Below are 17,468 nucleotides of genomic sequence, written 5' to 3' on the forward strand. Positions count from 1 at the left end.
ACGCACACACGCACACACATACACACACACACACACAGGAAGTAATGGAAGATTCATCATTCTCAAAGGTTGCTGAGCTCATGCCCATAAAAGGCCAACTAATTCACTTTTCCACCACTGGTCTGTTGCTACCCAACGGATCAGTTTGGGCAAAATAAAGAGAAAAAAAGGAAATCCCAGAATAGCTCTTCAAAATAAAATATTATCAAGGAAGCGACCCACTTCCTAATCTGTCTCACATAAGGTTACAAGGACAAGTACTGAAGAAGTAATTTGTACGTTAATCACAGGTTAGGATTTTGAGTCTCTATAAAATAATTCATCTTGGAAATTCTACAAATTAGAAGCCTTTTTCCGTTCTCTGAGACTCTTTCCAAGCTTGGAGCTCTTCCCTTAGCCTACGGAGAATCACACGGCACGTCTTCCTCGGCGGTTTGACCTCGAGTGCACTGGAGACGTGCTGTCACCAAAACCGTAGTAAGAAGGCCAAAGCTGTGCCAAGTTCAACAGTGCGATTTCCTACGCCAGGTAAATGCACCACGCACTACAGACTGAACAAATGTCACGGCCCCTTTCCTTGAAGTCTACGTGGTTCGGTGGGAGACACACCACAGTATGAAAGATGCCACGCTGGAAATATACAGGAGGTACGTGGGAGTGTCGAGATAATGCAGAAGGAGAGAAGTAATTCCATCAGGGGAGGACCAGGTGATTTCAAAGTAGCAGTTAGGCTGGAGGTAGGTCTTAGGGATGGACAGAAGCCAGGGGAAAGCACAAAGGCCCAGCAAGACATTCTAGAGAAGAGAGCAGCATGTGCAAAGATACATTAGCATGGGGCATGGCCTATTTGGGGACAAGCAAGCAGACAGGTGTGGCGATTCAACCTCCAAAGACTTCTCACATCAGTCACGCCCTCCATGGGCACCGTCCCCAGTCTAGGCCAAGACATCGTCATCTCTGGACTGCGCCGGGACAGGGCTGTGGGCGTAAGTGATCACTCACACCCACTCTTGCTCCTCGTTAAAGGAGAAGTGGAATCGAGAAGCCTTCCCAGAGGTTTCCCATCACCCCTGCTCTCCTCGCCTCACACTGTTCCACTGTTTCACAGCCGACCCCCCCCCGCCCCCAAACCGTTACAGACATCATGTGTTTACTATTTGCCCACCTCATTAGAACCGGAGATTCATGAGTAAGAAGTATCACCAGAACCCCAAGCAGTGCCCGGCCCATATCGAGCCCGGGAGCTCGGTATCTGCTGAACGAAGCCCCGATTCGAAACTTTCACGAGCTTCCTCCGTACATTTAGGATAAAACCTAAAACCTGTCACAAGCCTCCTAAGGCCGTCCACGTGTCTAGGCTCTTCCATCTGGTTTCATATCCCAATACCTTCCCTTCCCTCATTATGCTTAAGTCACACGAGGCTTCTTCCTGCCTTGAGACCCTGACTTGGCCTGGAATGTTCTTCCTCTCCTTCTTACCTTCTTGACCTTTACATCTTGGAATCCATGCCTCCTCAAAGAGGCCTGCAGCGAGAGCAAGAAGAATGTGAGTACCTACTATACCCTAGGTACTGTGTCTGGCTGGAGGATACAGCAAGGAATGGGGCGGGGAGGGGGTGCGGAGAAGAAGAAAAACCCAGTCCCTGCCTCCCATCTTCATCTAAATCAGGTCCTTCTACTCCTTCCTAGATTCCAACACTTCAGACACGTTCCAAATGTGCAGCATAAAGCCGTTTGCTGAAGTTCACTCGCCTACTGGATTCGAGCAGGAACGGTGCCTGTGAAGGACAGTATTTCTCTCCAGCATCCAGGACAATGCCAGACACACAGCACATGCTGCGAGTGAGGGATGAGTGAGGGGCTGGGTTACGCCAGGACCGGGGTTCGGGCAGCAGGAACGGAAGTGTGGCGTGATGAGGGCCGGGCTGTGCGGGGCTCACGTGTGGGCCAAGTGGAGTATGGGAGACGGCCACGAACACGGAAGCATCTCCGTCTCTCCCACACTCAGCCTCCTTTGCTCATCGTGGTCACTTGCTTTACGGGATAACTCACACAGGACACTATTTCCTTAATTTAACACACTAATTTCTTTTAAACAACAACAACAACACAAAACATCTGTGAATCATGCATGAGATCAAACTGGTCTGTCCCTCTGCAAAAAGAGCAAAAATAAATACATCTGATGATTACTATAGATTTTTATATCCTTTGTATTTTTTATCGAAGAGTCTTACACCACAAAATTCGCCCTTTTCAAGCGCACCACTCAGTGGTTTTTGTATATTCACCAAGTTGTGCCATCATTAGCACGGTCTCATTCCAGAACATTTCATTACCCCAAATAGCAGTAATCCCCTACTTGCCCCAAGCCCTGGCAATCAGTCACCTGTAGATCTATTCCTGGCCTTTCAAAGAGATAAAATCATATACAATGTGGCCTTCTGTGTCTGGCTTCTTTCACTTAGCACATTTCCAAGGTTTACGCGTGGTACAGCGTGTATCCGTACTTCATTTCTTTTACTACTGAGTTTTAAGTGACTGTTTATTTTCCTCAATGCAATACTGTATATCTACCAGAAGCTGCCTTAAAGTGAGAAGCATTTGAAATGACATCATAACAAAGAAGAAGAACTTACTTGCATTGGGCATGAAAGTATTTGATCAGATTCTGAAGTAAATCCACTCCCTTTTTAATCTTAATTTCATTGACCTTCAGCAGATACTGTTAAAAAAAAAAAAAGGGTATGTCATAAGCAGAACAGAAGCTTGTGAGGACAGACCACCTTCTCCACTTCTCTGACCTCTTTTACTAGGGGTAGAGCTCATGCCAGATGCTTAATATTTTCTGAAGGCCAGAACTGAACATTTCTGTTAGTTTGGGGCGATATGAATTACCTGATGTCCAGGTAACTAAATGTTTAAGTGCCAAGAACTCCTAGTAGTAAGACACTGTGCCTTAACCTGCTGGAAGAAATTTTCTTCGAGCTGCACAAAGGATGCGGAGGGGTGGAGTGAAAGGGCTCTACCCATCCTGGATGCTTCTGTCCACATCCTCCTGCCCACATCCCTTCTCTGGGCAGGTCGTCAGCTGCAACACTAAGTGCTAGTGTTTAGTATCTGAGACTCCTGTCACTGTGTCTCTGATCTTGGCACTTAAGAAAATGTGACTGTTATAAAACCCAAATTTTAAAATTTAAAAAAAAAATGTTTTATTTATTTATTTATTTATTTATTTAGAGAGACACAGAGTATTGAGTAGGGGAGGGGCAGAGAGAGACGGAGACACAGAATCCAAAGCAGCCTCCTGGCTCTGAGCTGCTGTCAGCACAGAGCCCAAAGCGGGGCTCGAGCTCACAAACTGTGAGATCACGACCTGAGCCAAAGTCGGACGCTTAACTGACTGAGCCACCACCAGGCGTCCCAAAAACCAAATTTTAAGTTGAAATTACTTAAAGCCACTTTTCACTTTTCATTCATTCAGGAATGACCATTAAAATATCAGGAAGTCCCAGGAATCTACAAAACCAGCATCAGGAAATGCATTCGTTCTTTGCTAACGGTTTACAGAACAAAGACTCCGTAAGTTCTCTATCCCTTCCACGGTGAGGATATGGCATACAGACCCCTGAGAACACGTCATCTCCGAGACTAGATGCTCCCAAAAGAGCGGCCGCCCCTGCTGACCACACAGGCGTCTCGGCCACCAACTGGAAAGCTGACGTTCAGGCCACAGAGCCCAACAGGAGAGGAAGCAGCTTGTAAAGAGTTGACTACAAAATCTCAGTTTCCTACACCAACCTCCTGCATATCTTCCCCTTCTTTCAGTCTCATATTTATTCGCTGTTAACAAAATAAGATGTTTGGCAATGGATCGAAATGGTTAAGTGGTTAATAAGATGCTTGGCAATGTGTCAAAATATAAAACGTGCGCCTTTTTGGTATAGATATTCCACTTATGGGAACTTTTTCTAAGAAGATAATCATAAAAGTTTATGAACATGAATAGAAAACAAGGTTCACTGCAGATTTGCTTATAAAAGTAACAAACGGCAACCCAAATGTAATGAATGGAAAATTAAAGTATGGTGCAGCCACACACAAAAATTGCTACGTAGCCAGGAAGCTAATAAAGCAGAGACTTTCTGACATGGAAAGATGCCCATGACATACTGGTGACTCAAAATAATCAGGATACAAAGCACCAGTAGAAAATGATCCCGCTTATACAAATTATTTTTATGAATGGACACAGAGAGATATATGAAAGACGTTTAGCTCAATATCAAAGTACTTATCTTTTGGGGTGATTTTTTTTTATATTGAATACATTTTTTTTAATTTAATTTTTTAAATTTACATCCAAATTAGTTAGCATATAGTGCAATAATAATTTCAGCAGCAGATTCCTTAATGCCCCTTACCCATCTAGACCATCCCCCTCCCACAACCCCTCCAGTAACCCTCTGCTTGTTCTCCATATTTAAGAGTCTCTTATGTTTGTCCCCCTCCCTGTTTATATATTATTTTTGTTTCCCTTCCCTTAGTTCATCTGTTTTGTACCTTAAAGTCTTCATATGAGTGAAGTCATATGCTTGTCTTTCTCTAATTTCACTCAGCATAATACCCTCCAGTTCCATCCACGTAGTTGCAAATGCCAAGATTTCATTTTTTTTTGATTGCCGAGTAATACTCCATTATATATATACGAGTTGATTTTTAATTTCATGTATACAGACTAACTTTTAAAAGTGCATTTTTTTTTTTTTAATTTGAGAGAGAGAGAGTATGCATGCATGCACAAGCAGGGAAGGGGCAGACGGAGAGAGAATCTCAAGCAGACTCCAGGTTCAGCCCAGGGCCCAATGTGGGGCTTGACCCCACAACCCTGGGATTATGACCTGAGCCAAAATCAAGTATTGTACTTTTCAACCGACTGAGCCACCCAGATACCCCAAGAGTGCATATTTTTATAATCAAAGAAAAACAAGACGGGATCTCTCCTACATTTTCCATTCATGCGTGCTCTACATCACCTATTTATGGCACACTGAATTTCTCTATAAAATTCATTTTGAAAAAAAAGTTACAGAGTTTTATTTTTTAATATTCTTTTAAATTTTTTTATTCTTTATTACTTTTGAGAGAGAGAGAGACACAGACAGACAGACTGAGAGCAAGCAGGGAAGGGGCAGAGAGAGAGAGGGAGACACAGAATCGGAAGCAGGCTCCAGGCTCTGAGAGCTCAGGACAGAGCCCGACGTGGGGCTGGAACTCACAGACTGTGAGTGAGATCATGACCTGAGCTATAGTTGGCCGCCCAACCGACTAAGCCACCCAGGCGCCCCAACGGAGCTTTAAAATAAACACCTACAAGCCAGTCTTCAAGATTAGATCTTGGGCAACTAAAATTTTAAACCCCTAAACAACGGCAAACATTTACAAACTTGAGGTCCTCAGTATGAGGAACCAGTTGAACAATTTTACCACCATTAACTTCAGCATCTCCCTTGGAGATGTTGGATTCCGGGGGGAATGCTTTTCAGACATTCTTTCTTCCCCACAGAGAGCCCTTTCCAGCCCACTTCTGTTTGGCCCACATCTACATCTTTCATTGGATGCGTCCTCTTCTGGAAACCCCACCTCTGCCTCTGTACGTGCACACAGTGCCTGCCTCCGCTAACGGCCGGATCCACTAGGCTCGGCACACACAGGGGCCTGCAGCCCACCCGGGGGCCGGCTTGGAAGGTGGCTCCTTGGTACAACTGAGAGGCGTCATTGACACAGCACATTTCCAATCAAATAAACTATTCTACCAATGCACACGATCCATTCACTGAACCCCAGAAGAGGAAAAGCAACAGTGTGGGGTGCCTACCTCAGAAAGCAATGCGGTGCCCCCAATAGTAACACACTAATGGAGTTTCACAATTCACTAAACATTCTTTTTTTTTTTTTTTTTTTTAACGTTTATTTACTTTTGAGACAGAGAGAGACAGAGCATGAACAGGGGAGGGGCAGAGAGAGAGGGAGACACAGAATCCGAAGCAGGCTCTAGGCTCTGAGCCATCAGCCCAGAGCCCGATGTGGGGCTCGAACTTGCGGACCGTGAGATCGTGACCTGGGCTGAAGTCGGATGCTTAACCGACTGAGCCACCCATGCGCCCCTAAACATTCTTAAACAAGCAGTCTTTTGCAGAGTTTAGGCAAATGTATTTTCTCCTTACTGCAGCTGAAAAAAAAAAAAGAGCATAACCCAAACACACATATATACATACCTGTTCCAAATCCATTCTTTGTAAAACACTGCTACTTAATTTTACCCCAATTAAATAAAAACAATACCTAGTATTTGTGTACCACACAGCAATTTCCTATGCCAGTCTCATATCCTCTGGGCTGATTCCTTCAACACCGTGAGAAATTGGCCAGGCAGGCATTGTTATGTACGAGGTCTGTTTATAAAACAACATGTATCTAAAAACATCCACTCTCCTATCTACAGTGAGACTTTGAGCTTAGCTGACTTTCTAAATATTCACTTAATGGAAAAAAAAAAAGTAGCAAAGGAAGAACAAAAGAACAAAGAAGACATGAGACATAAAACAACAAAAAAAGTAAGACAGTAGACATAAATCCAACCACATCAATAGCAACATCAATGTGAAAGGATTAAACAATCCCATCAAAAGGCAGAGACTGTCAGACTGGATTTAAAACATGCTGTCTACAGGAAACACACTTTAGATTCACACATACACTACAGGTTGAAAAAAAACCCCCATGCAAACAGAAGCTATGAGAGCTGGAGCAGCCGTACTAATATCAGACTAGTATCGCCTCCTTGATCCCGGGACTGATTCTCCTCCACTGAGCACTTAGGAGATCGCTCTGGGAATAAAAACCCGTGTAAGCATACTCCTAAGATGCACTTGTCTAAAAGCTGAACGCCTGCTGCAATTAACATTCTGAAATCAACAAGCGCCTGTGCAACAGCCCTGCGGTTGACTGCTCCGTTGACTGCTCGCAGGGAATCGAGAGCAAGGCTGAGTTAGCGACAGTGCCTGTCACAAACGGTACCCGTGCACCGTGCACACTTAAAACTCAGGTCTGCACCTGCTACGGCACAGACCCCATCGAGTACACGGGCTTCCCCGAAACTGCCAGGAGGGCAAACCCTCAGGCAGAGGCAGGAGTGGTTTCCACAGGCCGTTTTTACAGAGAGACCCACAGGCAAGGCATGAAAAGGCTGGAGGCAAAGGCCTTCAGGATTGGTTTCTATTATTTTCCAAGCCTCTGCCAGGGAATGTCCCAGAGTGTCAGCACTGTTTCCCTCTCCCTCTCCAGAGGCAAGGGCTCAGGCTGCAGACAGGCACTCCGCAGGGCCTCCCACCTCGATGAGCGGACCCGGGAGGAAGCACTTCAGAGGCAGGTGGCTCAGCTCCCCGGATGCCCTCTGTCACTCATGCCCGTGTGCACCCAGACCCACAAGGGGACCAGCTGCATTTTTTTCCAGCTGACTTCTCCCTGGCCTCCTCATGGATTCCACTGGTATAATGAGAGCCCACATACTTCATTAAAAAACACTAATGGAGGGAGTACTTTAGCGACGCTCCATGTGAGAGGGAAGTCTGAGTATGTATTTGAGGCCAGAGAGGACATTTCTTTAAATTTAGTTTCTTTCCTACCTTTTTTTTTTTTTTTAAGTTTATTTTATTTATTCTGAGAGAGAGGGAGAGAGAGAAAGGGAGGGAGGGAGGAAATCCCAAGCACTGAGCCCGAAGCAGGGCTCAAACTCATGAACCAGGAGATCATGACCCGAGCCGAAGTCAAGAGTCAGTCGCTTGCTTAACTGACTGAGCCACGCAGGCGCCCCTCTTCCCTACCTTCAATTAGTGGTTGGGGTTGGATTCAACTCATCCCACGCTCCAGGAGACTCAGGCTCCCCCAGTAAGAGAAATTGGACAAATGGAGTCCAATCATGCCCCGGTGTGCTGTCTGAAGCCTCTGGAAGTGTGCATTCTCCACAGGAGTTGACACACGGTAAAGACCGGCTGCAAGACAGCACCCACCACCCCCCCCGCCCCAGCTGGCTGCCTGTCCCCCGCAGGAACCTGCACCCCCAGCTCTCACCTCGCACATCTGGAGCTGGAAAAGCCGCCTCTCCTTCTCCATCTCTTCGGCGATTTCAGCCCCACTGATCTCGGTGCGAATCATCCCATGCAGCTTGGCATGCTCCTTCTTCTCCTTTTCAATTTTGGTGCTGCAGGTGAAAAAAGCAAGAATAATTTGAGATGCCACCTGGCACGGCAGTCTAAACCAGACCAGACGGGCCTGCGGGGATCCCATTACCCAGCCTGCGAGACAAACGTGCATGAGTCTTCTAGAAACAAGACGGCCTCTTAACTCACCGGAATGGAAAATGCGTGTGGTTATAAGAATGTCACACTTGGACTTTTTTGGGTACTGACTCAAAATATACTTTCCTAAGCACCTACTTCATGCCAGATCTGGGTCAGAAGAGGTAAGAGAGCCTGCTTACAACTCAGAGGCTTCCTTCAGGGCAGCGTTCTGTTTGTCCGTCCGTCCGTGTGTCTGTCGGTGTGCCCGCTGAGCCACACACAGGGTGCTATGTGGCGGGAGACTCCCTCCCTCCTGGGATTTCTCCCTGCTGCTCTCAACCCGCCTCCTCGCTGAGTGAGGTCTTGCCAGGGCTCTGCCTCAGACAGCGCTCGACTCGGACAGCGCTCTCTGTCGCAGAACAACCCTCACACGTAAATGGTTAAAGAGTTACTTTTAAAAACTATCTTAGAATTATTTCAAGCTCTCACATTCTCAAATCCTGGGATTTTGTGAGTAATTCTGTCCCCACTCCATGTACGTATGTCCTGATTTTGATCTCATTCCCCTTTCAAACCTTTCCCTTTCAGAACCACAAGAGCCTCTCAGGCAACCTGCTTCAAAATCCCCCTCCATGCCCCTGGTTCAGAAATGCCCAGAAGCGTCTCCTCTGAGAGGCCTGAGGGCGGCCCCAACAGCAGCTGAATGGAAATCCACCTCTGGCCATGACCCGATGACTCTGGCGGACTGGCAACAAACCAGCGAGTTTTGGCTTCCTGTCTACACAGGAGGCCTGGTGAGCCTCTCCCTGTCGAGTGCACAGCACTGGTCAGCGGAGGAAGGAGGCTCAGGGCAGGGACAGCAAGCCTGGAGCTTCTCCGGGATGAACAGAGCTTCACGTGCTCTAGGTTATTCCATTAGTAAAATCCGGAACTTGGGGATCCGAGCAACTTGGAGAAATTTTGGTGTAGAAATTTAAGATTTCCAGGAAGGGACAAGTATCAGAGGTTTGGTATTCCCTGGTTTGAGCTTTGTGATCCTTCTCCACTGAACAGATACCCAGGGCTGGTTTTAAAAACAACACACACACACACACACACACACACACACACACAAAACCCCAAGTCCAATTAAATACTTGTAGTGACATCTGGAACAGCTTTCTTCTTAACACCTCTCACTTTGCCAGATGGCTTCATGTTAAAGTCTCTCTCTCCACTCAGAAAACTACATTGTTACCCAATGCGCAGTCATTACACAGCAAACACGAGACATTTCAAAACATGTTCTCTCTCTCAAGTATTTACAGTAATTAAAACCACTATCTCTGCAATCAGCAGCCCAATTCTAGCGAGCGAGTGGGATTGTCTCCATGCTGGGAAGGAGCAACCGTGACCAGGAGCGATGGCTGGAGCCAACCTGAGAGGTCCTGTCTTCAGGGGGGACCGTGGTGCACATCCAAGAATGAGCTGACCCTTTTCTTCGCGTTCTTGCAGCAGATGAAGCCATCAAATAAGGCTAGTGTGGGGAGTTCCAACAAGCTCCTTTCTCTCTCTCTTTCTAAACCAAGGGACTGGTGCTTTGGAGAAATACAGACACAAAGCTAAAAGCAGATGGCTCATGCGGATCGCCAGCAAGATGAAGTCTGAAATCGTGCAACTGTCATAAACGGTGATCAAGTAGAGAAAGTGTTTTTTTTTTAAAAAAAGGAAAAAAAAACACCTCCCAAGAAAACCTGGCCTTATCCTTCAATCAGCTTTCCTGAAAATAACCCTCTACACCCGTGATGACGTAACAGAAAAGGGACCAGGAACAACTTGTTTGAAGAGGTCCAGGGCGTCGCTGAATTTAGACACCGAGTATGGAAGCATCTGGCACAAACCACAGCGAGACGGGTTTAAGGGAATTCGTCCCTGGGTTAAGGTTTATTTAAGAAAATACCTTTAAGCTATTAAAAGCTCAGTTTAAAGTTAAAATCTCAAATTACCTACTAAAAAATGGCAACACTCACATTTTTGTTTCATAGTCCTTCCAAGCTTTATCAAAAGGCTTTTTCAGATCCTGCAAACAGAGAGGCATAAATTAAACAGAACTAGTATTAACTTCCGGGCAAGACAACTTACTTATTCCTAGACTGGCCCCAAAAGGAACATTAATTTCTGTAACAAATGACGCATGCGATCACAGGGAAAAGAAAGAGCATGAAAAAAGCACAGGCTTTTAACGAGATGAGCAGACATGCCAAATGCACGGAGAACAAGCAAGAATCCCATCGCACACCCGCTCCCCACTGGCGTATTAACTCATGGCCTGTGGTGTTTGACCCACACCCTGCCCTCTGCCTTAGGACTGCTCTAAAATTAAACCCAGAAAAACATTTAATCTGCAAGTATTTTAGTACCTCTCTCTACAAAAAAAAAAAAAAAAAAAAAAAAAAAAAAAAAAAAAAGGCAGGGGGGGGACTCTGACTTTTTCTACGACCAGGAGAGATGTAACCCTGATTTGGGCCCCAACAAGGATATAAAAGCCACTCACCTTCTCCTGAGGTTTTTGTAGAGAGAGGTACTGAAATACTAAAACACAAGAGAAGGTGAATGGCTTTTATATCCTTGTTGTTGGGGCCCAAATCAGGGTTACATCTTTCCTGTTCATAGAAAAGTCAGAACCCACCCCCCCCCATCTTTTTTTTTTCCTACTCTTGCGTCTGGCACTTAGGACCTCGGACGCTGATAAAGCCAGTCTCAAAAGCACACTGAGCCACTAGAAATGCTACCAAATGGCTCCCACCTACTTATGCTCCCTTTCCCCAGGGTTCCTTTGTAAGAAAGGACCTCCTTTTGGGGGGAGGGACTTATTTTTTCTCTTTTGACTATTCACTGTCCTCATGACAAGGCCAAGGCTCCTCGCCTGGCATCCGAGGCCTTCCAGGAACTAGTCCTTCCCATCGGGGAAGCCTCGTCTCCTGCTCCTGCACCTCCCTGGACAAAAGCCACATCAAAAGCCTCAGGAGCAGGGCCCTGTCGTGCTCCCACGCCCGTACACACGTGTCCCTCTGCCCTCCCATCCTGCTGACTCGGCTGGCGTGTTATTTTAGGACCCAGGGTCGGTCCAGGACAACGAGGAATGTTCCCCGGGTCCTCCCGGCTCACCAGGCCCAGGGCTCCCGCTGCCCCAACAGCCCGCCTGCGCTTCCAACGTGCCAGACGTGACTGGGAATCAAGTGCAGATCCAGTCAAAGAATCTCATCTCCTAAGAACTGGGGCACAATCATCTGTTTTTCGTATAACACATCTGTTTGTGCCAGGGACACGCTCAGCGTCTGGTATAGATGCCACTCGAGCCGAATGTTCCTCACTCACATGCTCACGGAACAGTTCACACCTGAGGTCTCTCTTCCCGAACAAGGACATCCTTTGGAGGACAGAAAGATCAAGTCGGCTCAAGCCGTCCTGGGCCAGATTTTCCTACCGGGAAACCACATCCTGGCCAGGACCTTTCTCCCAGCGGTCAACCAGCCGCATGCCAGCCGGGCAACCAGACTTCCCCGCACGGGATTCCCTGCTCAGCTGACAGAGCCCCAAACCGTTCACAGGTTCCCAAAGGGCTGTTCTCTCCCTTCACGCCCCCCTTGCCATCCCACGTTTAGAGCACCAGCAGGAGGACCGGAAAGGCCATGGGTCAGCCCTGGTGTGGCTGAAAGGTGGTGGCAAGGTAGCAAATGAAGGGAAACTGAGGGAGCAGGATGCCGTCCTGCCATCCCAGTAAGAACACCGCTGCCCCAACAGGCTGGCGTGACTGCGGTTCTCGGTTCCACGGGGAGCGGGAATCAGGGTCGTTAAGGACATACCCCTTTCACGCCTTTCAGGTCCCCCTTCAGCAGACTGTCCAGAGGGAAGGAGATGATGTTGTTCATATTCTGAATCTAAAAAGCAAGCACACAAAATTCTTATTCGATTTCCTTTTTTTTTTTTTAATTTTTAAGTTTATTTACGTATTTATTTAGAGAGAGATAGAAAAAGCACGAGGAGGGGAGGGAAGACAGAGAGAGAGGCAGAGAGAGGGGGAGAGAAAGAACACCAAGCAGGCCCCTTGCTGTCACTGAGAAGCCCGACGCGGGGCTGGATCTCATGAACCGTGAGATCATGACTTGAGCTGATAACCAAGAGTCGGACGCTCAACCTATTTCCTTTTTAATCTGAAGTAAGAACAGCAGGATGTTCAAGAACACCTGGTAAGAATTAACCTTCACCAAAAACCTGGCCAGCACGTGCATGACCGCTTTACCCATTCCTACGTTCTTCGTGGCGATTTCATTTTACAAATAAAACTGTAACAAGTCTATTTTTCACAACAGCCTTCTACTACTAAAGTACGAAGTTTGTGGAAAGATAATTATTACAGTGAAGACAAATTATTTCAAAACAACCAATGACAGAATCACTTTAAAGATACCAGAACAGAGGGGTGTCTGGGTGGCTCAGTCAGTTACGTGTCCGACTTCGGCTCAGGTCACGATCTCCCCGTTTGTGAGTTCGAGACCCGCATTGGGCTCTGTGCTGACAGCTCAGAGCCTGGAACTCCTTCAGATTCTGTGTCTCCGTCTCTCTCTGCCCCTCCCTCACTTGCGGTCTGTCTCTCAAAAATAAACAAACATTAAAAAATAAAATTAAAAAAAAAGATACTAGAACAGAATCACAAACACTTCCTGCTATTGCTCGTGGCTCTTAGCTCCTGGGCTATGGCTTACTCAAGTCTCAGGCTCACAGACCACAGCATCCCCACAGTGGCCCCCCACGGGGAAAATCAGAACGAAAAAGAAAACGACAGGGGCGCTTCTGTCTTTTTGTGAATGTGTAGGAGTCAATGTTCAGAGAGAGGAAAAGGAACGAGTGTGTGTTTGTGGTGTGTGTGAGGTGTGGGGCGCATGTGGGATGTGTGGTGTGCATGTGTACAATGTGAATGCGTGTGTGTGAAAGCGTGTGTATGTGTTCCTAGTGTGTGTGCATGTGGCTTTATGTGGTGCATGCACGTGTGTATACAGCGTGTGTGGGTGTGTGTATGTGGGATGTGTGAGATGTGTGTATACGTATATAGTGTCTGTACGTGGGGGGGGGTGTGCGTGCATATGTGTATATAGTGTGTGTGCGTGTGTGGTGTGTGTGTATTTCTGTGTGTGTATTTATCTGGAGATAAATGAGAAAAGCAGGGAGAGAGGTTTTGAGATCCTCTGTTCCCTTCCCTGAAGCACAAAAGCAAGAGACAGTGACTTAGCAGGTTGTCACCATGGATTAAACCGACCAGAATCAAACCCTCCCAGCACACTCGAGCACGCGCACACACAGCCAGCAAGGCTGTCCCCGCCGGCTTCAAATGTGAGGGAGCAAAGACACGACGCTTCGGTTAGGAACGTTCAGGCACAGACTCCCTGTGTTCTGGACCCTACAGAGTCCCTCCCCGGCAACAAGCTGAAGACCTGCTTTCTCCTCTCCCGGGGCTCAGGCCACTGCCTTCAGTCAACACAATACGGGTCACTTGGGGATACACACACCTAGGTTATGGGCCTATAAAAAATGAGACACAAGTAAGGACTTTGGAACCATATGCATTTACTCTTACACCTGAGCAGAGGAAACTTTTAATTTTAGTAGAATTACCTGGAATAGGAAGACCAACTACAGGCATAATTTTTAAGGCGATACAGGATCTGATTTTCATACACTACTCGGCCCACGAAACTTCAAAACAGAGGGAAGAAATTTACTTGAAAGCTACTGGTAAGGGGCGTGATAATGCACTGAACTGCCAATCTGCCAAATAAATGATCAACTAATGGCTGTCGTTTCAGAAATGCCTCTTTGGGGTAACTTTTGTCCAAGGCTTACACAACTCTGTGTCTGTCACACACCCGACGCTTTTCCGGGGTACGGTGTCATCAGCTATGAGTGGCGAGGATTAGCCTTAAGTTAGATGTTCGAACGCCGAGACGCTGAGCTGGAGGCGAGGTGTGAGGATGACTGGACGGAACGGGGACAGACAAAAGGCCGTGCCGGTGAGTCAGCTGATGGCACGCACACCTGGTTTCCACCGTGGCAGGAGTAAACACGAGTGCAGGGCGCGGGGCTGCCCCACGCCTGTCTCCTTCCACATCTTCCACGTCTGCGGGCACCCACGTGCGGCCACGCCAGCTGCCACCCCACGCCGGCCCTGCCCGCGGCGGGCGGGTCCCTCACACCGGGATCCCCTCCGCTCCACCTTTCGGACCAGCTGCTCGCCCGCGGACTCCCTGCGCGCCGTTCTCGCCACCATGTTTTCCGGACCGAGGCAAAGGCTTCCCCTGCTCCTGGCCACCAGCCCCTGGTCTCCGCCTGCCCCGCCCCCTCCTCCGCAGTTCTGTCAGATTCAGCTGGTGTGGTGCCCCTCACCCCTGCCCTCGGGACCCTCCACGGTCCAAGCCCCTTCGCCACTTTTCATCTTCGTATCCAGCCAAGCAGAAGCCTTGGCTGTTCTCTGCTCATGCTCAATCTGTTCCACCGTCTTCCCGCAGCCCCCTGTCCAAAGCCTTCCCCTCCATCAGGCTCCCCGCAGATGCTACCTTCCCCGTGAACATCCCCCAGCCGCCAGCAGGAAGTGATCCCTCCCTCCCAAATCCTCCAATATTCTCTTTTTAAAGAATTTCTTCAGGTCCTTGACTGGTTCTACCCTGCTTCATCTCATCAGTCTGACCCCATACGTCCGAAAGGACGACTTTCAGTGTCCTTCATGCTATATTCTCCACGGCACCTAGTGCCAGGCCTGACCCAGAGCAGGTGCTTGAGAAACACAGATTGAGTAAATCAATATCTGTAAGCATTTTTCTGAGCATCTAATACAGAAGAGACAGAATCCAGAGATACATTAATATCTTTAAGCCAAACATCATACAACAAATGTGTATGTGAATTAACTAGTCCGTTCGTTGCGTATTTATTCAGCACGTATTTGTAGATAGCAACTAGCTGGCTACAAAGATACACAGAACACAACGTTTGCCATCTCAGAGGGAGAATAAATATATACACACCAAGTTTTAAACAGAGAAAGTCTAAGACATACCCAAGACATACTTGGGAAGGAGGTGACTGTCCCAGTTGCCGAGTCTTGAGACACTGCCCTTTCAGCGACATGATCTACACAGAGCCATGGCTAACAGTCAGAGGCACAGGTCAATTTGGCCCTGAACACCATCTAGAGACGAACCAACATGGCATCATCTTGGACAAGGCAACTGCGAGACAGGGGCCGCAAAAACAGCCCAAAGCGGGGCATCAGAGCCGCCCAGGGCGAGAGGCTGAGCCAAAGGCACCAGCACAACTCAATTTTATAGTGGGTTGGAGAACAAGGTGCTTACAGATTAAAAATCTTATTTCCAGAAAGAAGCCTAGTGGATTTGTTACAGGAGGCATGTGTAAGCATGAATGCACACATGAAGTGAGTGAGGAAAACAAGATCCTCTACAGTGGCGGGGACAGAACACCACACAATTTGGTTTATAAATCTATTTTGAGACTATGTGTTATTTAATTCAAATAAGAATGTAGGTACTGACACACAGGTATTAGGGCCAGAAGAGGTTAACTAAGCTTTGGCATCTAGAGTGAAACTGTCAACTTGAGGAGTGAAAACTTTTGGAGATCTAAACACACTGACCAGCCTGCTTTCATTCTAGATACTGCAGATGGGGCCCATAGCCTAGCAGTGACCAGGACATTAAAGAGCCCCTACAGCTGCCAAGGAGATGCACAGGGTCCTTAGGCAGTGACAGGAGAGGAAGCTAAAGAGGCACAGAGGGGTTAGCAGCAAAGATGGGTTAGACGGAGCCTCAGCCCCCAGGAATGCACCATTTAATAGGAGGGACAAAGCCCATAATTAAGTAAGCAAACTGCCATGTGGCTCTCAAGAGCCATAAATAAAGCACCACAGAATTTCCAAGAAAAGAAAATTACTTCTGGTCTGGACACCAGGGAAATCTTCGCTGATCAGGGGTTATGTGAGGCGGGCCTTTAAAAGAGGGAGAATTTCATCTTGCAAGACAGAGTAGAGGGTATCCCAGGCAAGAAGCAGTGTGGACAAGCGAGCAAAGGCACACCCCAGCACGTGAGCAGAGAGAGGAGCAGGGAAGACGATGCCGAAAAGAGAAGGCTGGACGCCAGATTGACTGAGGAAGTTCTGGCCTTCGTTCCAGGTGATTTTTCTTTCTGGAGTTACTCAAATGATCTAAAGTAAGAAACTATTACCTTTCTAATCAGAAAATCATTAGCCTAATTATTATAAAAGAAACAAAAAGTAGATTAGTGGCTGCCTGGGGCTGGGTGTTAACTGTAAGAGAACACGAGGGGCTGACCTTACTGGGGGCAGAAAACGTCTCCAGGCTGATTGACGGTCATGGCTATGCCACTTGGTAAAATGACTAGAAATCACTTACTCGTATACTTGAAATAGGTGAAGTTTATGAGATGTGAAATACACTTCAATAAAGCCATATTTTAAAAGAAACATACAGGGGTGCCTAGGTGGCTCAGTCGGTTAAGCGTCCGACTCTATATTTTGGCTTAGGTCATGATCTCACAGTTCATGAATTCAAGCCCCGCACGGGGCTCCACATGGTAGTGTGGAGCCTGCTTGGGATTCGCTCTCTCTCCCTCTCTCCCCGCCCCTCCCCCACTTGCTCGCTCTCCTCTCTCTCTCTCTCTCTCTCTAGAAATAAATAAAAATAAACTTAAAAAAAGCCCGGAAATATACAATTACAAATACAAACAGAATCCCCATTTGTGGATTCACTAACAGAGCTTCCATCCTCCTGGACATTAGCCTCTGCACTGACACGCTCCGTGTACATAACGTGCACGGCACAGCAGCATTCTGACTCAGGGTGAGCGTCCCAGGAAATGACTGCTCTGGTCTCTGCCTGGGCCGGAGAACACGTGCACCAGAGCCCAGATGTTCTGTCTTGGCAAGCGTGCCCTGCAGCACCAAGGCCGGGCTCTGGATCTTTCCCTGACTACGTATGTTGGGGCAGCCCCACAGCCTCAGGCCCACAGCTAAATGAGCCATCTTCTGCTTTGGCCAACAAGGGCGTAAACCACAGCCAA

The 17,468-nt window shown here is 47.5% G+C and overlaps 1 protein-coding gene across 6 annotated transcripts in view; it reads right to left on the reverse strand.

The window, feature by feature from the left end:
• The window catches only part of ASAP2 (ArfGAP with SH3 domain, ankyrin repeat and PH domain 2), a 172,886-nt gene that overhangs the window by 62,483 nt on the left and 92,935 nt on the right, over positions 1–17,468 (reverse strand). For all 6 annotated transcript variants that reach the window (XM_027077843.2, XM_027077842.2, XM_027077839.2 and 3 more), the window contains exons 4-7: positions 12,188–12,262; positions 10,352–10,401; positions 8,134–8,263; positions 2,640–2,725 (exon numbers count right to left, since the gene is read on the reverse strand). In XM_027077843.2, coding sequence (XP_026933644.2) covers positions 2,640–2,725; positions 8,134–8,263; positions 10,352–10,401; positions 12,188–12,262 — 341 coding nt within the window. The remainder of the gene's footprint in view (positions 1–2,639; positions 2,726–8,133; positions 8,264–10,351; positions 10,402–12,187; positions 12,263–17,468) is intronic.

This window comes from Acinonyx jubatus, chromosome A3 (genome assembly GCF_027475565.1).
Source record: "Acinonyx jubatus isolate Ajub_Pintada_27869175 chromosome A3, VMU_Ajub_asm_v1.0, whole genome shotgun sequence".
NCBI classification, from domain to species: Eukaryota; Metazoa; Chordata; class Mammalia; order Carnivora; family Felidae; genus Acinonyx; species Acinonyx jubatus.